Source organism: Myripristis murdjan, chromosome 5 (genome assembly GCF_902150065.1).
Source record: "Myripristis murdjan chromosome 5, fMyrMur1.1, whole genome shotgun sequence".
Classification (NCBI taxonomy): Eukaryota; Metazoa; Chordata; class Actinopteri; order Holocentriformes; family Holocentridae; genus Myripristis; species Myripristis murdjan.
Window position 1 is genome coordinate 34,627,295 of NC_043984.1, and position 26,863 is coordinate 34,654,157.

General features: G+C 44.2%; 1 protein-coding gene across 1 annotated transcript in view; it reads left to right on the top strand.

Moving 5' to 3' along the window:
• The window catches only part of LOC115359829 (zinc finger protein 585A-like), a 1,044,768-nt gene that overhangs the window by 1,001,269 nt on the left and 16,636 nt on the right, over nt 1-26,863 (top strand). The window contains exon 11 of the mRNA XM_030052472.1: nt 24,181-24,768. Within this exon, the coding sequence (XP_029908332.1) occupies nt 24,181-24,768 (588 nt within the window). The remainder of the gene's footprint in view (nt 1-24,180; nt 24,769-26,863) is intronic.

Here is a 26,863-nt window from a genome sequence, read left to right on the forward strand (position 1 = left end):
CTTCTACAGCATCATGGCATTTGCAGGTCAAAACATGAGGTAGTACAGCAGACTGATTTTAGTCCCTTCACCAAAATTAGACAAGGAAGGATGAGAATCCTTGGGAGCTTTAAGGTGGTGACTACAGCGAAAGAAAATTGTAGCCTGTCACAAAATCAGATTGATGAACTTCCTCCTGGTTATGTGCAAAATGTGCTTGTGAACAGTCTTCAGCCATAGATTAAAGTAAAAGTACAACTGACACTTGGATGGACAGGAAAACCTATGTAGCTAGTAGAGATAGCCCAACATCATTGGGATAACACAGAGCAAAGATAATGTAAAATGCATGAAATGCTAATGCTTGCCCAAGTGTCTCACTACACAGGTGGAGCAACCAGAGGAGGATGCAGTGGCAGAAGAACCTACAAAAAAGGAAGGTGGAGCCAAAAAACATGGGCCAAGAGATCATCAACATCATGATCAAAGTCACAACTCACCCTTTTCAAGCAACCAACATGAGAACTGCTTCCATTGTGGTGAGCCAAAACATTGGATGAGTAACTGCCCATATAGAGCCTCCCAGAACCTTACCATGCCTACGGCACCTCCATTGAGCCAGATGGAACACCAACAAATCCCACAGCACTGTCAATTGCACTGTCAGGACAGCATCAGAAATTGAAACTGAAATTGAAAATTGAATTGTGATCCAAGCTTCACTAATTAAATTGGCAGAAACCTCATTTGTTGAAAAATATACAAATGGAAAATCAGTATCCTTTTAGGTAAGAGACAGGAGCTTCTCTCTCAACTTTAAAAAATGACAGAATTCACAGAATTGAAAACATCTGAAGAAACTGTAAGAGCTGTGGGGGTTGGAGGGATTCCTATGGATGTAGCTGTAACTAACCCTGCTACACTACTGTCTACAGAAGATGATGGTGACCCCATAACTATATGGATGTCATCTCATGTTCATCTAAACTTTATCCTGAACTTTCCGAAACTCCCTTCTCTAACCCTGACCTCATTTTCTATACTAATGACTCTGCTTATGGAGAAAATGGAGTGCCGTACGCAGGGTATACAATCTGTGATAATTTCTCAATTATTGAAAGTGCTGCCCTGCCACCCTCAAGCTCCACCCAGGTAGCTGAGTCACACATTTTGATGAGAGCCTGCCACCAAACAAAAGGTAAAACTGTTACCATTTTCACAGACCTCAGGTATGCTTTTCGATGTTTACATGACTTTGGTATGCTGTGGGCAAACCGAGGATTCATTACCTCCTCTGGGACAAATGTTAAACATGCGAATTTGATCGGGGAAATTATTAGATGCATGCCAGTTACCCTCATCTATTGCTGTTGTAAAATGTAATGCCCACACCAAATCCAATGGCCCTGTTTCACAAGGCAATGCAATGGCTGACCATGCAGCCAAGGCAGCTGCCAAATTTGGTATTCCTGTCCATGTAAAGACAGGAATACCTCTACAAGGTCTTTCCATACCTGCTAACGACTTTGCTTCTCCTAATGATGTGGCTCTCTTACAGAGAGCCTGCTGATGTGAAGGAGCAGCAGTCATGGTTTTCTCATGGTTGTAAATATGTAAATATTGTTTGGGTCCACAACGATGGCCGCGTTGTGGCACCCAAGTCCTTGTACCCGTGGCTAGCACGCATGTCACATGGCTTGTTGCATGTGAGCAAAGGGGGGATGTGTCAAACAGTGTTGGTATGCTGCGGGATTTACATCCCATATAAAATTATTGTGAACAATGGCTAACATCCTCCCCCTTGGGGACCTTTTTGTAGCTTTTGAAGAAAATATGATGCTTTTGAAGAAAATGTGATGGATATGACAATATTCTTGTATGTGCTGATGTGTTTTCAAACTGGCCCGAAGCCTGGGCTTGCACAAAGACTGACTCTATATTGTAGTGAAATGCCTGCTGAAAGACATTGTCTCAAGACTTGGATTTCCTCAGAGCATCAATTCAGACAGAGGTAGTCATTTCACTGGACAAATTACGACTAAAATCTGTAAACCATTTGGGATTAAACAACGACTATATCGTCCATACCACCCACAGTCTGCAGGGCTAGTTGAACGACAGTGTTGTTGCCCCTAGCCTAATGTCAGTGAGGCACACACCCATCAAGAAACACAAATTCACACCTCATGAGATTATTACAGGTAGACCAATGGTTGTGCCAAGCACGAATATGCATGAAGAAGACGGATCTCCGTGCTATGGATGAGTCAATGAGATCATTTTGCTGTGCTCTAACTTCTGCTGCTCAATACACAGACAAGGAAAAGCTGACCAGTCTCCTTCTAGTGACAAACAGTGCCACAGCATCCAACCAGGGGACTGGGTCTGTGTCCAAGAGTTCCGGTGGAAGAACACCCTGCACACCCCGGTGGCCCAAGCCTCAGCACGTCCCGCTTACCACCAACACAGCAATCAAGTTGGAGCCTCTTCATCACCATCTACCGAACCACAGAATGTTGGCCACATCCTTTGGATGGACTTCCTCCCCTGGAGAGCATTTCAGGCACCGGAGTCCCAGAAGTAGAAGCCCAACCTTCTCCAGCTCACAGGCAGTCGTCGGAGGAACAGGGGAGCAGCACAGGCACCGGAGTCCCAGAAGTAGAAGCCCAACATTCCCCAGCTCACAAACAGTCGGAGGAGGAATGGAGGAGCAGCGCAAGCACTGGATTCCCAGAAGAAGAGGTCCACCACGCTCCCCACAGCCATCAGGGGAGCAGAACAGATTCTACAAACAAGATCTTTCAGTTTATCACAAAAGAAAATGTGCCTGTTCTAACGCACGATCACGGACGGACGGACGCTATGCAGCCACGCAGGCAGGTCCTGCGTTTAAGCCACAGACGACTACAAACTCCGTCAAAACGCTGCAATCTCTACCGCCAACGTTTCCATGTATGTTCGCAGTGATTCTGTTCCTCGTTCTATGTCCTCTCCGCCTGCATATTCTCGCCAAAAATGACCAGACCTGCAATCTAGCTAAAGGCAGTCAACACGTGTTGTATTCAAGACTCATGGACTCTGGCCATGCTATAATGCCGTCAGGTAAACATAGATCTACGAAAGTTTTCGGTAGTTTCCTTGGGCTCGCACACCTCACAGTCATCCTCCTCTTGGCCGGAGACGTTGAAACAAACCCTGGCCCTGCACAGCAGCCCTGCCTGGCCCAATCATTGCAACTATCTACGACACAGCAGCAGCTTAGCTGGACTCAGCAGCAGCTACCACAACAACCAGGCCTGGGTCCGCTGCTGCCGGCTGCGCTCATACAGCAGCTGCCTCAACAGCTCGTCTGGCCTCCGACGCTGGTACCCGCGCCATGGTGGGGGCTGGTCCAACAGCTAGTTTGGGCCCCACCGCTGCTGGCCTGGCCGTCGGAGCAGCTACCACTGCAGCTAGCCTGGGCTGCACTACTGCAAACTTTGCAGCCCCGGCAGCAACTACTACAGCTGATGGCAGCAGGGACCCCACTACCAGCTCAACCATCACAGCGGCGTCTACAACAGTTAGCCTGGGCTCCACTATTACTAGGCTGGCCGTCACGGCAGCTACTCCGGCCTCACCTACTGCAAGATAACCTAAGACCAGCGGCCTCTCTAGTGGCAGGGCGCCTGCAACCAAAGGCTCAGCAGTGGGATGCCCTTTCCATTGCAGCGCTCCTGGGCCCGAGTCCGCCAACTCCAGCGGCCTCTCCGGCGGGTGGGCGCCTACAGCGGAAAGCTCAGCAGCCGGATGCCCTCCCCACCGCAACCCACCCGGGCCCGAGTCCACCAGCTCCAGCTGCCTCCCCGGCGGGTGGGCGCCTACAACGGAAAGCTCAGCAGCCGGATCCCCTCTTCACCGCAACGCTCCCGGGCCCGAGATCACCAGCTCCAGTGGCCTCTCCGGCGGGTGGGCGCCTACAGCGGAAAGCTCAGCAGCCGGATGCCCTCTCCACTGCGACGCTCCTGGGCCCTAGCCTACCAACACCAGCGGCCTCCCCGGCGGGTGGGCGCCTACAACGGAAAGCTCAGCAGCCGGATCCCCTCTTCACCGCAACGCTCCCGGGCCCGAGTCCACCAGCTCTAGCGGCCTCTCCGGGGGGTGGGCGCCTACAGCAGAAAGCTCAGCAGCCGGATGCCCTCTCCATCCGTCATGCGCCCGGGCCTGCGTCCACCGGCTCCAGTGGTTTCTCCGGCGGGTGGGTGCTTCCAGCGGAACGCTCAGCAGCCGGATGCCCTCTCCACCGCGCCGCTCCCGGGTAACGCACGTAACATAAATAGAGCGATCATGAAACAACGTAAGCACAAGCTCCTTAAGACATTAAATCATGCTCGTGTTATTTGGGACTCAAAAGCAAAACCAAGGGGTTTACTTGGTGGCCATTTGAACGTCCACAGTATAATATCCAAATGTGAACAAGTGCAACATCTTTTATATGAGTCAAATTTAGATTTTCTTTGTATTTCCGAGACATGGCTTCACTCTAACTCCCCGACGGCTGGGCTAAAAGTGACGGGATATAACATCTTCAGGAAAGACAGGTCCGAGGGTAGAGGTGGAGGGGTGATGTTTTATGTTAGAGAACAACTAATGTGTAGACAAGTACAATGGCAATGTGCGAATACTCTTGAATGTATTGGTCTCAACATCACTCTCTCCCCACAAATGTCTGTCACATTGATTGGGATATAGAGACCGCCATCAGCCCCTAGTGGCTTCTATGAGGAATTACATGATATTCTTAAAGAATGTAATTTTAAAAACAAAGTTATTCTAGTGGGTGATTTTAATGTAAACTGGAATGATAAAAGAAATCGAAAACGCCTTAAAGCGCTAACAAACAGCTTTGATTTGGTACAAATTATCAAAGAACCCACTAGAATAACAACTGTGTCAGAGACGTGTATAGATTTGGTCTTCAGTAATAAACATGAAAGAATCCAGAAAATTTTCAACATGGTTACAGGTCTGTCTGACCACAACATGATCCTGTTCTCAAGAAAATTAACGAAAAATAGACTCGCCTGCCCCCCCAGTGTTAAATCAGAACAACTGAGAATACCAAAATGTGAAATTGAGAATTTAAAAACTGCCCTGAGTGAAATAAACTGGTCTGAGTGTCTAACCTGTGAACAGGTTGATGACAAGTGCAACGCTTTCATGACAGTAATACAAACAACCATGTCTGGCTTTATGAAAAACATAAAACATAAGCCGAGGAAAAGCAATCACCTCCCCTGGTTGAACAGTACAATATGGTCACTTATGAAACAGCGGGACCATGCACTCAAGATAGCCCTTAAAACAAGATCCACACATAATAGACACTTGTTTACTTCACTCAGGAATAAAGTAACTAAGGAAATCAGAACCGCAAAGGCAAATTTTTTTGTTAATGTTATAAGTAATGCAAGAGGCAATGCCAAGGAGATTTGGTCAAACATAAAGAAATTAACAGGGAATAATACCTCTAACAAGAATATCAGGGAGTTGCAAATAAATGGAAATCTAACGTATGACCCTAAAGAGATGGCAACAGCCCTGAACTCTTACTTTATTGATTCAGTAAAACATCTTGCTACTGACTCGCATATACAAATCTGTCCTGCTATGCCTCTGAGCACCACTACACCGGTTTTTAATTTAAATGAAGTCTCCCAGTTGGATGTAGGTTGAGTGATTTGTAATTTGAGAAACTCTAAAGCCAAGGATGCATTTTATATGGATACAGTGTTTATTAAAATGCACAAACAATCGCTTATTGCCCCGATGACCAGCATAATTAATAATTCTATAACTGAGGGTAAGTTTCCAAATTCATGGAAATCTGCAGTTATTACTCCAATTTTTAAATCAGGAGACTCTGCAACAATCAGTAACTATAGACCAATAAGCATTCTCCCTGCTGTTTCTAAAGTAGCGGAAAAGCTGGTGGCAGAGCAACTTATTAACCACTTGAATGACAGTCCTTACAACCTGAATCCAATGCAGTTTGGCTTTAGAAAACACCACTCCACAGAGACAGCCATTTGCTTTTTTTTGGAAAACCTAAAGTCTAAAATTGACAATGGGGGTGTTATAGGTGCTGTTTTTCTTGATTTAAGAAAGGCGTTTGACACTGTGAATCATCAGATATTATTAAGTAAGTTGTCATATTTTAACTTTTCTGTAAAAGCATTACAATGGTTTGAATCATATATTGGGCAGAGGAAACAGTGTGTTAGAGTTCACAACACAACATCCACAACTTCTGAAAATAATCTTGGTGTACCTCAGGGCTCCTTCCTTGGACCACTACTGTTCAGTCTGTACATCAATGACCTGCCCAGCTGCTGTCCGTCAAATGTAGCCTTCCAGATGTATGCTGACGATGCAGTCGTGTATGTGCATGCTAAAACAAAATACCAAGCTGCACAAGACTTATCAGCAACTATGTCTAATGTGTCCAACTGGCTGAAAAACTCCCAATTACATCTCAATGTGTCAAAGACTGTTTGCATGTTCTTTTCCAAAAAGGCAAATGTTGATTTAATTCCTGATGTGCTTGTCCATGGAACAAAACTCGAAGTCGTACAGGAATTTAAATATCTAGGAGTTACTTTTGATTCACAGCTATGCTTCAAACAGCAGGTCAAAAAAACTGTGAATAGAATAAGATTCCACCTGTCAAATTTTAGATATATTCGAAATAACTTAACTACTGATTCTGCAAAACTATACCTAAGTGCGATGATCATGCCATATATGACCTACTGTGTAACAACTTGGGCACTGGCATGCAAATCCACACTGAGGCCTGTAGAAATAGCATATAAGCAGGCTCTAAAAGTCTTAGATAAAAAGCCCAACTCACACCATTATTGTAACATCTTGAAAAAATATGAATTGTTGAGTTGGGAAAATGTAGTAATATATGCAGATTCTATCTTAGTCTACAAGATTCTCCATGGACTAGCACCACCGCCATTAAAAGAATTTATAAAGATAAATATAAACAGGTCAACCAGAGCAGGGTCCAGAGGTGATTGCCTGATCCCACTCAGGAAAAGTGTTTTTGGCCAGTCAGTTTTTTCGTATCGAGCGTCTCGTACATGGAATATGATACCAAGTGACATACGTGATGTACCAATCCTCACTTCTTTCACAAAGCATCTAAAAAAGTGGTTATTGGAAAACCAAATTTGCACTCACATTGAATCTTGAATATTAAGTCATCGGATATTCTGCATTGTTATTTGTACTAAATGTATCTGATATTTTTTATCTGTATTAATTCTGTGTAATTGTTTAGTTGATGGGAGTGTTGCTGGTGACGAGCCAATCTGGTGACCAAGCTTACATACTTTATGTATGCAAATCCTGTTAATTTGTGCGTACATAATTATATCTATGTATGCTAACCTGTGCAATAACACCAGCACACACACGTCTGTGTGTGCAAAATATGTGCAATTGGGCAACGTGCAATACTCAGTTTTAGCACTTACGCACTTTAGCACTTACATCACTTTAGCACTCCAGCACTTTAACATCTAATGGACACCCTATTTCTGGTCTGTCATGAGTAACATGTTTATTGTTTGTCGTTATGTACTGTATTCTTTATTCTTATTGTTATTGTACCTCGCACCATTTACTGGTAGTGTAATTTTGTTTTTATAATGATAACCAACCTGCCCAGGGACAAAGGATGGAAATTAGCTGCTCGCTACAATCCTACATATTTACACGAAGATGTATATTAATATGTACTGTCCCCTGATTTCTCTATCAAAATAAAATAAATAAATAAAATAAATCCATCACAAACAAGACAACAATACCGCAGTCAACTTTATGCGGACTGTTATTCCTGCAACACCGTTACCCCTCTCACTCTCACAAGGGTTCCAAAGACATTAAAATGATCCACTGAAGGAAAGGAAACATCCACTTGGGAACATCCAAATGACTCGACATACTCTTCATCAGAAGTACCATCTGTTCCACTAAGACCATATTCATCATCCAATCCAATCGATGATAAAAATCACTTTGTCACAATGATCAATCATTGTTCAATATCACTACCAAAAGGTGTGTACTGTATGGTTGGAATGAAGGCTTATGAATATTTGCCAGAAGGATGGTCCGGAATATGTGGCCTGGGCCACGTGATACCAGCCATGAAAGTCTTTACAGGGCCACCCGAGGTTCACCATGTCAAAAGAGACTTATATACACACGCACAAACACCATGGACAAGATTTTTGGGCTCCCATTCCAAGCTACGGAGTCATGGCATCCTTGGACTAAATGAGACCTTTCTCATGCAGCTGAAGATTTTCCAAATTCTACTGCAAAGGGCATATCCATGCTCTCGCCGGAAATTACCGCCATAAAGATGACGACTCTACACAATTGTGCTGCTTGTTGTACGTTGTACGCTTTTACCAGACCATACTGCCACTATGCAAGAAATAAGTAATCATATGTCAAATACTCCGAAGACGTTACATAACCCTTCCACCACTAGTTTGTTTGACTGGGTCATAGAAAATTAGGGGCCTTGGGTTATTTAATTTTTGAATTTGTGATATCTGGTTGTGGAATCCTGGTTGTCATTAGTCTTCTAATCACCTGTCTCAAGAGCATTTGTAACTCCTTTGCCACTAAACCCACTACTAAAATCATGTACTCCACTACAATACAATCAGTCCCTCAACTGGAAGAGGAAACTTCAGATTTCCTGTCCAAAATTGAGATTGATTTTGACTAAGCAGTTTTTCTTAAATTCTCTGTTATTATTATGGTATTGTCTTGTCTTTGAAAAGGATGTAACCCTAATGCGGTCAACAAAAAAAAAAAAAAAAAAAAAAAAGTGTGAATTGTGGAAGGAAAATACACATTTTAGGCAGCTCAGTCTTTTAGGCAGCTCAGACTTCCTGATTGATTCAGACTTGCTAATTGACGGCCCATCCTGTCGTCTGGGCCTCGCCTTTAATCCTGTGGGCATGCACATGAACACTTATCAAGTCTTTTGTTCCCATTCGGTACCATATCCTACCTGACCACTGCCTTACAATACCTTGATCACTGTCTTATAATACCTTCCCTGACCTTTTGTTCTCTGCCTATTTACATACCGTCTGTACTCACTGTATAAAGGTCTTCCCTTGACATTGCTCTTGGTCAACCGGCGGAGGGCAACAGCTGGACTGTGAATGGGCAGGAGATGGCAGAGGGAAGTGACGGATCAGGAAGTGAGATGGGAGGAATTGAAGTAGCTGGCGGGAAGGATGATGGTTGGAGTTTGGTGGGTCAAAAAAACAGGAGAAAACGTAAAAAACAGAGACAACAAAATGATAGTGTCAACACAGAAGGTACTGACAGTGAGGAAAATCAGACACCAGCAGCGAGGCAGAGGGAGGAATATAAAGTAAACGTCAAACTTTCTCAAGACGGAGCGTTGTTTGGTGAGTGGAACCTAATTCAGTTGACGAAGGCGATATTCAAGTTGGTGGGTGAGGTTAAAAACGTTAAAGTGTTACGGAATGGATCATTGTTGATCTTCTGTAGGGATAGTGTGCAGCAAGGAAAATGTATAAGAATGAACAAGATTGATGGCAAACGAGTGCAGTGCACAATACCTGAAGACAGAAAGTCGACTAGGGGCGTCATTTCAGGGATTCCTACAGTTGTATCAGTAGACCAGATTAAAGACAACGTGGCAGGTGCAAAGGTGCTGGAAGCCAGGCGGCTGAAAACAACTAGATTTGGAGAGAAATGCGACAGCCTGTCCGTCTTAATCAAGTTTGATGAGCCCAGGTTGCCAAGTAAAGTGTACCTAGGATATATGAGCTATGAGGTAAGACCATATATTCCTCCTCCATTGCGATGCTTCAAGTGTCAAAAGTATGGCCATGTAGCGGCAGTTTGCAAAGGCAACCAAAGATGCGGTAGATGTGCAGGTGAGCACGAGTACGGCAAATGTGATGAAGGGGCTAAGCTAAAGTGCTGTAACTGTGGAGGAGAGCACACCTCAGCTTATCGGGGATGTGAAGCGAGCAAGAAAGCGGCCGAAGTGCAGAAAGTTATAATCTCCCAGGGGATCTCATATGCAGAGGCAGTGAGGAAAGTAAAGACAGTGCAGACAGAGGCCTCTAAACCGGTGGGAGTAGTGGACAACAACAGAATGTGTGGAGGATGTGCTAAACTGGGAATAAAGGAAGATACGCTGATTGTGAGCAAGAATGAATTTGTGTTATTTATGGTTGATGTGATCAACTGTTCGGCTCAAGCAACCACGAAGACCGAAAAGATCAAGATTATAGTGAGAGCGGCTGAGAAATTTCTTGGGCTGGAGGGGCTACGGTGGGAAACGGTGGAGGAAACATTAGCTGGAGAATTATCTAAATCTCAGACATGGGCTGGTGGATCCTCATGGTCTTAATTATTTTACAGTGGAATGCAAGGAGTCTTATCTCAAATGGGCAAGAATTTAAAAAGTTTATATCAGAGTTATCAGACAAGCCTCATGTAATATGTATCCAAGAAACATGGTTAAAGCCACAATGGGATTTTGTTATATATGGATACACTGTAATAAGAAATGACAGGGAAACTGGGAAAGGTGGAGGAGTGGCAACATTTGTGAGAAATGGGTTGAACTATAGTTTAATCAAAAAAGGGAAAGAACAAGAGTCTATTGTAATTAGTGTATGGACAGAAAAGAGTAGCATTACAATAGTCAATTACTATAACCCATGTAAGAAACTGAGTACTAATATACTGAAGGAAGCAAGTGGGCCAATACAGGAGAAAGTAGTATGGTGTGGGGATTTTAACTCCCACAGCACATTATGGGGAAGCAATAATACAGATACAAATGGATCAGTAATAGAGGAGTTTATAGATGAAATGGGCTTGGTGTGTATTAATGATGGAAGGGGCACAAGATATAATAGTTCACAGAATACAGAGAGTGTAATTGATCTGACGCTCACATCCAATATAATTGCAGGTGTTACTATTTGGGAAGTATTGAACCGGTCAACAATAGGTAGTGATCATTATCCAATAATAGTGTCATGCCCTCTGCCTCCTAGCCTGTCTCTCTCCGTGTGTGTGTATGTGTGAGCACTTGATTGCAGGATTGAGGCCTGGTGTGCAGGGGTTGGGTCTCCTCAGCTGCCTACTCTCTGACAATCACCACCCCACTACAAAAGGCTTCCTCCATCAACCAGACCTCGCCAGATTGTGATACAGTAACACTGTCAGTCACTCTCGAGCCGGTACTTTGTCTGTTGGTAATTTCCTAGTACTTAAATAACCCAGTTTTCTCTGTCTTGGATCCAGTTCCTCCCCGGCCTCCAGCACCAGACCTGCCTCTACTCTGCCACCCAGCCGTTTCCAGCCAGCCGAGCCCTCCACCCAGCCCTCCAGACCTGCCTCTGCTTTCCCACCCAGCTGTCTCCTGCCAGTCAAGCCCTCCACCCAGCCCTCGCCTGGAATCCCATAGATCCGCATCCAGCCACCTCTCATCCCGGACTCAGCCTGCACCCTCAGTTAAAATAAACTCTTTCATTGAACTGATCAGCTGCCTCACTCGTTCCTCTGCCCTGAGTCCACCTACTTAACCCGTTACAAATAGTCAAGGTTGGAATAGGGATACATCAAGAGGGGGGAGCAAGAACATCAAGATGGAAGTTGGATGGGGCAGACTGGGATGCATTCCAAGTAGCAAGTGAGGCCAGGTGTATAAAAGTACTGGAAGAGAATACAACAAATGTAGAGGAAATGAACAGAAAACTGAGTAGTGCATTGATACAGACAGCAGAAGAAAATATTCCAAAGAGCAAGGGAAATAAAAGGAAAAAGAGTGTACCATGGTGGGATGACAACTGTAGTAAGGCAATCAAAATGAGAAATAGAACATTTAGACAGGTGAAAGCTCACCACACATTAGACACACTGATCCAATACAAAAAAGCACAAGCAATAGTACGGAAAACAATAAGATCAGCAAAACGGACATACTGGAGACAATACTGCAATAAAATTGGGAGAGAAACACAGTTGGCGGAAGTGTGGGGAATGATTAGGAGAATGAATGGTTTAAAGAGAAACTTTGAAATACCAGTCATGCATAGCCATAACATGATAGCAGTAAGTGCAGTGGAAAAGGCAGAGCTTCTAGCAAAAACGTTTGTGCAGATTCATAGCTCAGAAAATTTAACTATAAAGGCTAAGCAATGTAGAGACAATATCCTTGCAAAGAATGTACGAATTACAGAAAGAAGGGCATCATCAGGGGAGGACCTGGATTTACCATTTACACTGTTTGAACTGAGGAGAGCAATTTCAAATGCACAACAAACAACACCAGGGAAAGATGGAATATGCTACAGTATGTTAGCTCATATGACAGACAGGGCACTGGAAGCAGTACTAAGATTATTTAATGAAGTATGGGACACAGGCAAACTCCCATCAAGATGGAAGGAATCTGTGATAGTGCCAATATTAAAACCAGGTAAAGATGCATCAAACCCCTCTAGTTATAGGCCCATCGCACTAACATCACAGCTAGGGAAAACTATGGAACGGATGGTGATGGAGAGGCTGACACACTTTTTAGAGAGTAAAAACCTGTTTTCAAAATATCAAAGTGGATTTCGCAAAGGAAGAGGGACGATGGACAATGTCTTGTGTCTGGAATCAGATATAAAGAAAGCTCAGACCAACAGAGAAGTGGTGATTGCGGTGTTTTTTGATGTTGAGAAAGCATACGATATGTTATGGAAGGAGGGACTTCTTATCAAACTCAGTAAATTAGGGGTTAATGGGGAAATATATAATTGGGTATTAGATTTCCTGTTTGGGAGAACAATAGAAGTTAAAGTGGATGCAGAGTACTCTAAAGTATATCAAGTGAATCCGTGTATCATTCGTTCTTTCTATTTTCAATTGCCAATCAAAAATTAAAAAATGAAAAAGTGACTTATTATTTTGTTATTTGTTTTTTAATCTAACACCAAAATCCAAAATATGCCTGGTTTTTCATAGTTCAATTTTAGGCTCGGATCAAAAATACGAAATGGAAAAACGGGAATCAGGACTGAATTTGATTTTATTATTTAATTGGTCCGGTTTACGTGACCCAGAAGTTTGGTAATGAGCGGTAGCTCACAGCAGATCACAGCAGCCAGGTGCATTCAGTCCCGCCACCCTGATCACCGCCACCATGGATAGTTATTACGTGTTGTTTTGAGGACCAAAGCGTGTGACTCTAAAAGAAGAGGACATGACAACCGAAAAAAACAGCTGAGCTGAGCGGCACCGGACGCTCACCGGTCAGATCCGGCAGACCTGACTGGGTGGGCGCGGTACCGTCCGGTGCCGCGGCCGGCCCGCCTGATGCCGTCCGGTGCCGCGGCCGGCCCGCCTGATGCCGCGGCCGACTGGCGCCGCGGTAGGAGTAGTAACATGGAAAGGCGCAAGCCAGTAATTTCGCCTAGGGCGGCAACATAGGCAGAACCGCCACTGTGCAATTTCACAGAAAAGGGCCGGGTTTCCCAGATCGGTTAAGAAGGTCTCCGGAGCTACTACCCATCATTGTTAAGAAGCTCAGCTGATTTTTTCGGTTGTCATGTCCTCTTCTTTTAGAGTCACACGCTTTGGTCCTTGAAACAACACGTAATAACTATCCATGGTGGCGGTGATCAGGGTGGCGGGACTGAATGCACCTGGCTGCTGTGATCTGCTGTGAGCTACCGCTCATTACCAAACTTCTGGGTCACGTAAACCGGACAAATTAAATAATAAAATCAAATTCAGTCCTGATTCCTGTTTTTCCATTTCGTATTTTTGAAACTGGATGTACAGCAGGCACAAGGACTGAGGATACGTAGTGGAGCATTTAAATCCTCTCCAGTAGCAGCTATACAAGTTGAAATGGGGGAACAGCCACTATCGATTAGAAGACTGAAACTTTTGCTGGCGTACTGGGTCAACCTTCAGGGGCATAGTACCTCACACCCTGCTAAAGCTATTCTGGAAGAGTGTTGGGAACATAATGACACTAGTTATATGAGTTTTGGATGGATAGGCAATATAAAAGCAGAACAAGCAGGTCTAGGTTGTATTCAATTCAGTCCAACAGTCCCATACTCACATACTCCCCCCTGGCTATTTGTAAAGGCATCAGTAAACTTTAATATACAACAATTGAAGAACGGAAGCAAGCAGGTATCGGCTGGGAGGGTAGCTCAGAGATATCTGGAGCAGCACTTCTCAGACAAAATAATGGCTTTCACTGATGGATCAAAAGACCCTGATACTGGACGTACAGGAGCTGCAGTCTTCATCCCACACTACAAAATACATATCAAGAAAAGAACCACAGACCATCTATCAGTATACACAGTTGAGCTTACAGCTATTATATTGGCATTGGAATGGGTAGAAAAGAATAACCACAACAACATATTAATAGCATCAGATAGCTGGGCAGCACTTACAAGTCTCAAAACCCTGAAATCATGTAGGCAAGATCTCATTTTTGAAATACACAATGTACTGTACAGAATGCACAGGAGGGGTTTGAAGGTATGTTTTATTTGGGTTCCTGCTCATGTAGGGTTAGAAGGAAATGAAGATGTGGACATTTTGGCCAAGCAATCACTTAAATCACAAACAGTAAATATGGAAATTCCGTTAAGTAGGGCAGAGGGGAAAGCATTAATTAAGAAACATGTGGGAAAGGTGTGGCAGGAATATTGGGACATACAAGACACAGGAAGACACCTCTATAATATACAGAAACAGGTTGGGTTGGGAAGAAGGATGGGCAGGAGCTGGAGGGAAGAGGCAGCCATCACACGGCTTAGGATAGGGCACACAGGACTAAATGACACACTTCACAGAATAGGTAAACACTTAGATGGTAAATGTGAGCACTGTGGTGTATCTGAATCGGTCCAGCACGTACTGTTGGAGTGTAAGGCATATGAGGAGGAAAGGAGGGCACTGATAACAGCAGCAAAAAAAGCCAACATAAGCCTGAATATAGGGAATCTACTTGGGGTAGATTCAAGGATATATGGTCATCTCATTACATACTTAAAAGTTACAAGACTGATGGAGAGGATTTAGTTTCCTTTTTTTTTTTTTTTTTTTTTTTTTGTCTGTTAATCTACTGTTCCACACTCCAGTCCAGTAGGTGGCGGTAATGCACCTTTAAGTCGGTTGCCAACCGCCAATGAAATCAAAAGAAGAAGAAGAAGAAGAAGAAGATGCTCTTGCCCTGCGTTCCAATACTCATACTATCATACTATTTAGTAGGGAAAAAAAAGATTTAGTGTGTCCCAATACATACTATGTCAGATGCAGTATGCCAAGAGTACCAGGATGTTCTACTACATCCGGTCAGATTTCGCAGTATGGATTTCAGCATAGACATAGAAAGAGGCTAGATTGGCCCCTCCCCCTTTTTCCACGGCAGACTTGGCGGCCATCTTGAAGCGGTCGACTGCCCAAACGCACAGAGTGGGACCACAGCATTGTAGATGGAAAATGCCTCAACACTGTGCAGCCTACGATTGTAAAAACCGGCGTACTGCACAATCCAGACAACAGGGAATTACCTTTCACAGGTAAGACACATGTTTAGTTTAATTTGGTCATTATAACTTACCCATAGACATCTATAACATTACTACTAGCCCCGAAGTGACTGGAGTCTCCTCCGTAGGCTGATTGTGTTGTGTTCGCTCGCTTGCCAACTATCTAACTAGCTAAGGCTGAATCAAGTCTGTTTTAAAAAATAATCAGTAGAACTAGGCACTCAAATGAGCTACGTGTCTGACTTTACATGTGCTACAAGCGGAGGAAAACAGGCAATATTAGCTATTGGTTTGGGTTGGTTTGTGTGTAGCTAGCCAACAGGTTATGGTTAACTGTTAACTAGCTAATTTTCTTGCTAACGTTACTTTTCCCACTCCCTGAAGGTGTCCCAAAGAGCAGAACCTTAGGAAGAAATGGGAGGTCGCCCTCAGAAGAAAACATTTTAGAGCCATGGATGAGTCTGTGCTCTGTTGCGAACACTTCAAGCCAGAGGATTTCAACAGGACTGTCGGGCTTAGATCTGATGTCATACCATCCGTTTTCAACTTCCCAGCTCATCTCCAAACAGCAGGTGTGTCATTTAGGCTTTTTGTATTCTGTATATCAAATATGCTTATGACTATAATGTAAACACAAGGGCCTATTTGGCTTCATTCACATTGGCAATTTCAACCTGCCTTAGCCTGTTGTATCTGTACTTGATATACGTCCTGATCAGCTGTAAGCATCATGGCCTTGATCAATTGAAATCCTATCTCACTTGCTTTCTGACTCTCATTTCAGACATGTACACACCCACACTGCACACATGCACACTGCCTTCATTGAAACATGCTAGAATATGTGTCCCTGCCACAAACATTCTCATACTCATGGTGCTGGCAGTTGGATGCATAGATGAGATTAAGAATGACGGCCAGCCATAACCTATTCATCCCTTCTGCTAGGACCACACCTTTGCACTGCCCAGCTGTCCAGTTGCTCTAAAGAAGAGACTGATTCAGGCTACAGACAATGTGATCACACTGGAGCAGGAGAAGAGTAATGCAAGGAAGCGTGAACTGAGGGCAAAGAGTCATATGAAGGATGTCCTCCAAGAGCTGAGGGAGAAAAACTTGATTAATGAAGAACTGTATGTTTGTTTGTTTTGTACAAAAATGTTCATAAAGGCTGAAGTGTTTCGACCATAGTTGTCAGTGTCTGTTTTGTGCTGTAATTAAAATGACATGTATGTAGGCATATACTGCAGGTTTTTCCCAGCATGTATTTGACACAGGGGGTCTACCTAAGAGTCTTCACCCACCACCTAAGCCAAATTAACATCTTATAGCTTTTTAAGGGCATTTTAATTACTTTTAAGGACCAGGGACCACCTGAGCCCCCCAAAAAGCTAGGGAAAACCCTGTACTCAGTGTGCATTTTAAACAAATTCCCTCAAGCCGTTCCCACAGCATAGACTGTTTAATGTATATTTTGGGTCTAATGTTAATGCTTGACTTTCTGCTGAGCCATCATTTGAATAATAATGTGCGTGGGATCCTTGGTGGTCTGGCAGAGTGTTCATAGGTACAATAACTACATGAGAACCTCAGACGAACCATTTTTTCACATGTTACATAATCATCAATATTACACTATTTAGATTATCACATTAATGTGTATATATTTACCTTGATAATTTGATTATATCAGAAAGAAAATGATCAAATGAGGCCCTCTGACAAAGAACTATACATGCATGTTTTCGCATTTTAGATAATCATCAATATTTTCACATTTTAGATAATCATCAACATTACACTATTTAGACTAGTATGCCTATCGTGCATATATTTACCTTGAAAATTGATAGTGTCCTTATTCTACTGACAAAATATATTTCTTACATAGGCCTAATCTTAATATATGGCCATGAGAAATCGAAATTGATAACAAATGGACTGACAGGCATCTTAAAATTCGCTATGTCTAATGATAAAGTATGCTTTCTGATGGGCATCTGAGGGGAAAAAACATGCTTCTAGCGAGAATTCAGCCCGGGTCTATAGATAATAAGTCTTGTGTGATAACAACTATACCACTACAACTTCAAAATATTCAGGGGGAATAGCTATTTATTTCCGAAAGCTTGTATTGGTAATGTACAGTGAATCGCGGGGTTGACCGCTTCAAGATGGCGCTGCCGTCGGACGTCAGTCTACTGGGATTCCAGCGTAAGGCGTCCAGTCTACCTCTGTATGTCTGTGAAATAATCACTGAGCATCTGGGATTACAGCGACTCCTGAAGCGCAGTTTGTGAAACTTAACGCTCAGGAGGAGGAGGTGAAGGAGGAGGAGGAAGAGGTGGAGGAGGTGAAGGAGGAAGAGGTGGAGGAGGTGAAGGAGGAGGAGGAAGAGGAGGAGGAGGTGAAAGAGGAGGAGGAAGAGGAGGAGGAGGTGAAAGAGGAGGAGAAGGAAGAGGAGGAGGTGAAGTAGGAGGAGGAAGAGGTGAAGGAGGAGGAAGAAGAGGTGAAGGAGGAGGAGGAAGAGGAGGAGGAGGTGAAGGAAGAGGAGGATGAGGTGAAGGAGGAAGAGGAAGAGGAGGAGGTGAAGGAAGAGGAGGAAGAGGAGGAGGAAGAGGAGGAGGAGGTGAAAGAGGAGGAGGAAGAGGAGGAGAAGGAAGAGGTGAAGGAGGAAGAGGAGGAGGAAGAGGAGGTGAAGGAGGAGGAGGAAGAGGAGGAGGAGGAGGAAGAAGAGGAGGAGGAGGAAGAGGAGGTGAAAGAAGAGGAGGAAGAGGAGGAGGAGGAAGAGGAGGTGAAGGAGGAGGAGGAAGAGGAGGAGGAGGTGAAAGAGGAGGAGGAAGAGGAGGAGAAGGAAGAGGAGGAGGTGAAGTAGGAGGAAGAGGTGAAGGAGGAGGAAGAAGAGGTGAAGGAAGAGGAGGAGGTGAAAGAGGAGGAGGAAGAGGAGGAGGTGAAGGAGGAGGAGGAAGAGGTGAAGGAAGAGGAGGAGGAGGTGAAAGAGGAGGAGGAAGAGGAGGTGAAGGAGGAGGAGGAAGAGGAGGAGGAGGTGAAGGAAGAGGAGGAAGAGGAGGAGAAGGAAGAGGTGAAGGAGGAGGAGGAAGAGGAGGAGGAGGAGGAAGAGGAGGTGAAGGAGGAGGAGGAAGAGGTGAAGGAAGAGGAGGAGGAGGTGAAAGAGGAGGAGGAAGAGGAGGTGAAGGAGGAGGAGGAAGAGGAGGAGGAAGAGGAGGAGAAGGAAGAGGTGAAGGAGGAGGAGGAAGAGGAGGAGGAGGAGGAAGAGGAGGTGAAGGAGGAGGAGGAGGAGGAGGAATAAGAGGAGGAGGAAGAGGAGGAGGAGGAGGAAGAGGAGGTGAAGGAGGAGGAGGAAGAGGAGGAGAAGGAAGAAGAGGAGGTGAAGTAGGAGGAGGAAGAGGTGAAGGAGGAGGAAGAAGAGGTGAAGGAGGAGGAGGAAGAGGAGGAGGAGGAGGAAGAGGAGGAGGTGAAAGAGGAGGAGGAGGAGGAAGAAGAGGAGGAGGAGGAAGAGGAGGTGAAAGAAGAGGAGGAAGAGGAAGAGGAGGTGAAGGAGGAGGAGGAAGAGGAGGAGGAGGTGAAAGAGGAGGAGGAAGAGGAGGAGAAGGAAGAGGAGGAGGTGAAGTAGGAGGAAGAGGTGAAGGAGGAGGAAGAAGAGGTGAAGGAAGAGGAGGAAGAGGAGGAGGAGGAGGAAGAGGAGGAGGTGAAAGAGGAGGAGGAGGAGGAAGAAGAGGAGGAGGAGGAAGAGGAGGTGAAAGAAGAGGAGGAAGAGGAAGAGGAGGTGAAGGAGGAGGAGGAAGAGGAGGAGGAGGTGAAAGAGGAGGAGGAAGAGGAGGAGAAGGAAGAGGAGGAGGTGAAGTAGGAGGAAGAGGTGAAGGAGGAGGAAGAAGAGGTGAAGGAAGAGGAGGAGGTGAAAGAGGAGGAGGAAGAGGAGGAGGTGAAGGAGGAGGAGGAAGAAGTGAAGGAAGAGGAGGAGGAGGTGAAAGAGGAGGAGGAAGAGGAGGTGAAGGAAGAGGTGAAGGAGGAGGAGGAAGAGGAGGTGAAGGAGGAGGAGGAAGAGGTGAAGGAAGAGGAGGAGGAGGTGAAAGAGGAGGAGGAAGAGGAGGTGAAGGAGGAGGAGGAAGAGGAGGAGGAAGAGGAGGAGAAGGAAGAGGTGAAGGAGGAGGAGGAAGAGGAGGAGGAGGAGGAAGAGGAGGTGAAGGAGGAGGAGGAGGAGGAGGAATAAGAGGAGGAGGAAGAGGAGGAGGAGGAGGAAGAGGAGGTGAAGGAGGAGGAGGAAGAGGAGGAGAAGGAAGAAGAGGAGGTGAAGTAGGAGGAGGAAGAGGTGAAGGAGGAGGAAGAAGAGGTGAAGGAGGAGGAGGAAGAGGAGGAGGAGGAGGAAGAGGAGGAGGTGAAAGAGGAGGAGGAAGAGGAGGAGGTGAAGGAGGAGGAGGAAGAGGAGGAAGAGGTGAAGGAAGAGGAGGAGGAGGTGAAGGAGGAGGAGGAAGAGGAGGTGAAGGAGGAAGAGGAGGAGGAGGAGGAGGTGAAGGAAGAGGAGGAAGAGGAGGAGGAGGTGAAAGCAGCACTGATAACAGCAGCAAAAAAAGCCAACATAAGCCTGAATATAGGGAATCGACTTGGGGTAGATTCAAGGATATATGGTCATCTCATTACATACTTAAAAGTTACAAGACTGATGGAGAGGATTTAGTTTCCTTTTTTTTTTTTTTTTTTTTTTTTTTTGGTCTGTTAATCTACTGTTCCACACTCCAGTCCATTAGGTGGCGGTAATGCGCCTTTAAGTCGGTTGCCAACCGCCAATAAAATCAAAAGAAGAAGAAGATGCTCTTGCCCTGCGTTCCAATACTCATACTATCATACTATTTAGTAGGGAAAAAAAAGATTTTGTGTGTCCCAGTACATAGTATGTCAGATGCAGTATGCCAAGAGTACCAGGATGTTCTACTACATCCGGTCAGATTTCGCAGTATGGATTTCAGCATGCTGCTCTGGCCATTCTGACCCACAATCCTTTGTGCAGCGGACGTTACGTCGCACTGCGTGTACAGGCCACGCCCACATACGGACGACAACAAAACACACATATCGCACAAAACTCGCTCAGTGACCGCAGAAGCGACAGGAAGATAGAAGATAATAAATCAGACAGAGGACAGCGCAGTATGAAACAGCACCGGCATTTTGACAACAACATTCAAATTTGCCGCTACGGACGGCGGCGGAAGTGAGCAAGAGGGCCGGACTTCTCACACCATTACAGCAAACTCCTAGATTGGACTACAGTGATTTTCTTCAACAGTACTTTCTCTCGGAGTCAAAGCAGCGAAAAGTCGGATCTATAGTTTGTGAAGATGTCTGAACTCTGCGAGCTGAGATCGCAGGTGATGCGGGAACAGACTGCAGCCGCCAAGGAGACGCTGGCTCTGCCGGAGGAGACGCTGGCCGAGTACGAGCTGCAAAACTCTCGCCTGAAACTGAAGGTGGAGAGGCAGCAGAGGCTCCTGGACGCCATCTTGCTGCCGGAGGTGCGACTGCACAGAGGTTCGTAAGTTTTAAACGCCATTTTCACATCAGCGACTCACCTGGACCCTGACAGGCGGGGCTAACCGTCAGTTAAGATTCAAAAGAAAACACTGAGACAATCTACAGCATCTGTGAGATAATGATATCAATATTAATGCATGATAATAACAACTAATGATATCAATATTAATGCATGACAATAACAACTAATGATATCAATATTAATGCATGACAATAACAACTCTAAATGACCAACTTCACAGGCTAATATCATGTTAGCGGGTCTGTTCAGCCACAACTTTCAGATCATTTTAAAAACAAATCGTTTATTCTGAATACAAATTATTTATCATCATATTTACTGATTGTGCCGTCACCTGTTTATCGGTGCTGTCCTCTCCTGGAGTGGAATCAAAAAACAAAAATTAAAAAAAATGAAGTTAAAGTGGCTGCTGTGGATCACACAGGCCTCTGTATGATGCAGTACCAGGGTCACTGCAGGGGGGTGGGTGGCGGGGCCACATTCTAAAACAAAAAACTCTGAATTTTCTAGAAAACTACTACTAGTACTACTAACAGTAAAGTAATAGTGGTAGTAGTATATTAGTAGATGTAGTAGTAGTAGCAGTAACAGTAGTAGTAGTAGTAGTTTTAGCAGTCATTGTAGTAGTAGTATATTAGTAATAGTAGTAGCAATAGTAGTAGTAGTAGTAGTGGTAGTATATTAATTGTTAGGCTATAGTTGTACTAGTAGTAGTAGCAATTGTAGTAGTAGTAGTAATTGTAGTAGTGGTGGTAGTATATTAATAGTTGTAGTTATGGTAGTAGTGGTAGTAGTAGTAGTAGCAATAGTAGTAGTGGTAGTAGTAGTAATAGTAGTAGTAGTAATAGTAGCACTAGTAGTGGTAGTAGTAGCAATAGTCATAATAATTGTAGTAGTACTATAGAATTTTCTGGATTAAAGTTGTAAATTTCATAGAAAAAAACTTTTGAGATTAAAGTGGTTGCTTACAAAAAAAACCTCACAAATCTATGTTAAAAAAAAAAAAACAAAGTCCCAAATTCTGAGATTTTAAAGTCACAGATGTATGAGACAACAAACTCATGTGCTGCCTCCTGCTGACCGTGTCTCAGGCCTGCAGCTGATCAACTGATTCTACTTTGACATGGGATTCAGGAACAAAGAAATCCTGCTGATTTTAGCCCAGAATCACCAAATTGTTTTCTTCTGAATCGGCCCAAGTCACAGCAACGTCTCTTCAGAGTCCAGATGCTGAGGAGGAGATTGTGATTCTGGGCTCAAACCAGCAGGATTTCCCTCTGACTGGATCCCACCGGAGGAGAACAACTAGTTTTTGTAAATTTTTGAGGTGATGGAAGGAAGCCAGAACAGGGGTGATGTGGGACCTGCAGCTCGTTCTAGCAAAAAATCTGAAGCAACTGTAAAATATTTAACTCGGCTTTACTGAGGCTCATGTGTAGAGGGAATTACAATAACCTAGACAGGACTAAATCAAAGTGTGAGTCAGAAGTTGGAGGGCTCGAGAAGACAAGCTATTTTTGCGATGTTTTTTATTTAAAGAAAACACTGGGCGAGCTTTGAGACATGAAGACATGAACTGGTCAAAGATGACAAAGAGATTCTCAGTGGCAGGTTTGCTGTTAGAGTGAAGTCGGCCAATAATCTCATCAACTGAGGCGGTGAGGTTATCAGGACCATGTAAAACAAAGTTTTTATTGGGGCTCTGGTGGGCGAAGTTACGGGATGTCCGATCTTTGGTCGCCAAGCAATCATGGAGTGAACTGGAATTAGGTGAGAATAAGAAACAACCTATTTCTCACCTAATTACTGTGGAAGGAAAATACACATTTTGGGCGGCTCAGACGTCCTGATTGATTCAGACTTGCTAATTGACGGGCCCATCCTGTCATCTGGGCCTGGCCTTTAATCCTGTAGGCATGCACATGAACACTTACCGTGTCTTTTGTTCCCATTCGGAACCGCACCCTACCTGATCACTGCCTTAAAATACCTAGATCACTGTCTTACAATACCTTCCCTCACCTTTTGTTCTCTGCCTATTTACATACCGTCTATACTCACTGTATAAAGGTCTTCCCCTGACATTGCTCTTGGTGAGCTCACCGTACCAGATACCCTCTGTGTCGGTCAGTTTACCAGTGTGCCGCTATACTTCAATGAACTCACACCATTACAGCAAACTCCTAGACTGGACTACAGTGATTTTTCTTCAACATTACAAAACAAACCAACAAAAAACAAAAAAAGCAAGTGTTGATTGTCACCATATCTGTTTTTTACAAAAGCTTTAGTAGGGATTATGCTGACATGAAGTGATGCTGACAGGCTCGGGTCATCTTCCAAGCATAATTGTGTGTGTGTGTGTGTCTCTCTCTCTCTCTGTGTGTGTGTATGTGTGTGTGTTTTCCAGTGGTGTGTAAAGAGGAGGTCCCCCCAGAGCAGCTTCAGCGGACCCCCAGTCTGGAGTTCGAGCCCCCACTCATTAAGGAGGAACAGGAGGAACTCTGCACCAATCAGCAAGGAGAGCAGCCTCAGGATATCACCAGGCTGCCGTTCACTGCTGTCCCTGCGCAGAGTGAGGATGATGAAGAGGAAGCTCAGTGGAGCAGAGACGCCTGCTGCTCCACTGGACAGATGGAAGCAGAAGATGGTGGAGAGGAACGAGCCAGGAACCCAGAACCCTCCTCTGAGGCTGAGACTGAGGACAGTGATGACTGGGATGAGACCAGTGAAGTCCAGTCAGGTTCAAACCCACTGAGTGACGTCCCTCTCAGTCATGACAGACCTGATGTGGGAGAGAAACCAGCTTCCTGCTCCAAGACCAAGAACACAGGAAAGAGTACATTCCCCTGCTCACTCTGTGGTAAAGGGTTTACACAGAAACGAACCCTCAAGATACACATGAGAATCCACACTGGAGAGAAACCATTCGACTGCTCACTCTGTGGTAAAGGGTTTACCACGAGTGGACACTTCAATGGACACATGAGAATCCACACTGGAGAGAAACCATTCATCTGCTCACTCTGTGGTAAAGGGTTTACACAGAAAGGAAACCTCAACATACACATGAGAACCCACACTGGAGAGAAATCATTCGTCTGCTCACTCTGTGGTAAAGGGTTTATCGAGAAAGGAAACCTCAACATACACATGAGAATCCACACTGGAGAGAAACCGTTCCCTTGCTCACTCTGTGGTAAAGGGTTTATCGAGAAAGGAAACCTCAACAAACACATGAGAATCCACACTGGAGTTAAACCGTTCGTCTGCTCACTCTGTGGTAAAGGGTTTATCGAGAAAGGAAACCTCAACAAACACATGAGAACCCACACTGGAGTTAAACCGTTCGTCTGCTCACTCTGTGGTAAAGGGTTTACCATTAGTGGACACCTCAAGCGACACATGAGAACCCACACTGGAGAGAAACCGTTTGTCTGCTCACGCTGTGGTAAAGGGTTTACCGAGACAGGACACCTCAGTGACCACATGAGAACCCACACTGGAGAGAAACCATCCGTCTGCTCCGTCTGTGGTAAAGGGTTTACACAGAAAGGACACCTCAAAAGACACATGATAACCCATGTTGGGGAGAACCTGTAGAGACGCAGTCCTGCATGCGTGTGTGTTTATTGTTGTTTATTAGGATCCCCATTAGCTTTTGTCAAGACAAAAGCTAGTCTTCCTGGGGTCCATCACAAGAATAAAAACATTACATAAACCATCATTTCACGATTCAGCAATCACCCGTCTTCTCAATAATTAAAGAAAAAGATCCTACAGTAAATAAGACAGAATCAGTTTGAAATACACCAAAATCACCTCTGGGGATTAGTACAGGCTTATTTGCATCAAGTGTTGTTTCAACTTTTTCTTGAAGCTAAATTTCGTACTAATATTCTTTATGTCATTAGACAATGAGTTCCATCCTGTTGTAGCACGATAGATAACAGTAGATTTAAGTAGCTCTGTTCTTGGTTTAGGTGGTTCAATATAACCTGAACTGGCTTGTCTAGTCATGTGGTTATGTATATCGCGTGAGTATTCAACTTGGTCATAGAAGTGCTGTGGTTTCTTGTCAATTAACACATTCCGGAAAAAAGTGAGAATACGAGAATGTATTCTCTTCTCAACAGGAAGCCATGAGAGATTTCTGTGCATTTCTGTAACATGTGTTCTTTTAGAGCACTGGAGAGCTAATCTTGCAGCCTTGTTTTGAGCTATTTGCAATTTTTGCATGTCTTTCTTTGAAGCAGATGACCAAATGGCAGGGCAGTACTCAAGGTGTGACAAACTAGAGCTTGTGTCACTTCTTTCATAGTATTTTGCTGTATGTACTTTGAGCATTTTCTAGTCATAGCAATGCTCCTTCCCATTTTTGTCACTATGTTATCTATGTGTTTTGTCCAATTTAGTTTAGGGTCTAATGTGATGCCAAGCAGCTTAGCCTCTCTTATCTGTTCTACTTGCTTTCCAGCAAGTGACAGGCTCAATTGAGGATCACTGTCCAGCATATGTCTGGATCCTAATACCATACATTTTGTTTTAGCTATGTTCAGCACGAGTTTGTTCTTGGCGACCCAGTCAGCTACTGCCTTAAGTTCAATGTTTAATGTATCATTTAGCTCTTTAAGAGTAGATGCGGCACTGTACATAGTGGAATCATCTGCATACATAACCAAACTAGATTTATTTGATATTAATGGTAGATCGTTTGTGAATATGGTAAATAAAAGAGGGCCTAGGGAACTTCCTTGAGGAACCCCACACTATAACTCCCTGCTATCAGAAAAGCTTCCATTGAAAAAAACTCTTTCTCCTAGACAGGTAACTCTCCATCCAGGAAAGAGCAACTGGGCTAAAACCATAACTTTTGAGTTTTCTCAGCATCAAAAAGTGATCAATAACATCAAAAGCAGCGCTGAAGTCTAACAATACTGCCCCTACAAGCCTTCCACCATCCATGTTCTTTAGCCAGTCATCCGTTATTTGTGCTAATGCTGTGCTTGTGGAGTGCCCAGCTCTGTATGCATGTTGGTAGCTTGTGATCAGACCATTACTTGACATATATTCCTGAATTTGAATGTATACAATTTTTTCTAAGATTTTACTTAGTAGGCTACTGGAAGGAGGCTTATTGGTCGACTGTTAGGACCATCGAAGGTGGATCTTTTATCCTTAGGCAGTGGAATAACCTTAGCTTCTTTCCAAATATCTGGGCACACACCCTGCTCTAGACACTTATTGAATATATGACATAATGGCTTGGGTACATGTTTAGCTGAAATTCTGAGTATTTTACAGTCAAGATTGTCTGTACCAGGAGGTTTATCGTCAGACAGATGCATCGGCAATCTTTCAATATTTTCTTCCCCTACCTGTTGAAATACAAACCTGCACTGCTTTTCCTTAATGATACCATCTTTAATAATGTTGTATGCTACATTGTCATTTATTCTACACATGGCATTCCTTAATTTATCCACCTTACTTATGAAATAATTATTAAAATATTTTGCAATATATGGCTTTGTAATAAATGTACCGTCTTTCTCAATGAAAGAGGCCTGCATGTTTGAATTCCTCACCATTATGTTATTCAGCGTTCTCCATAGCTTCTTTCCATCATTTTTAGCATCATTTATTTTAAGCCTATAATATTCCCTTT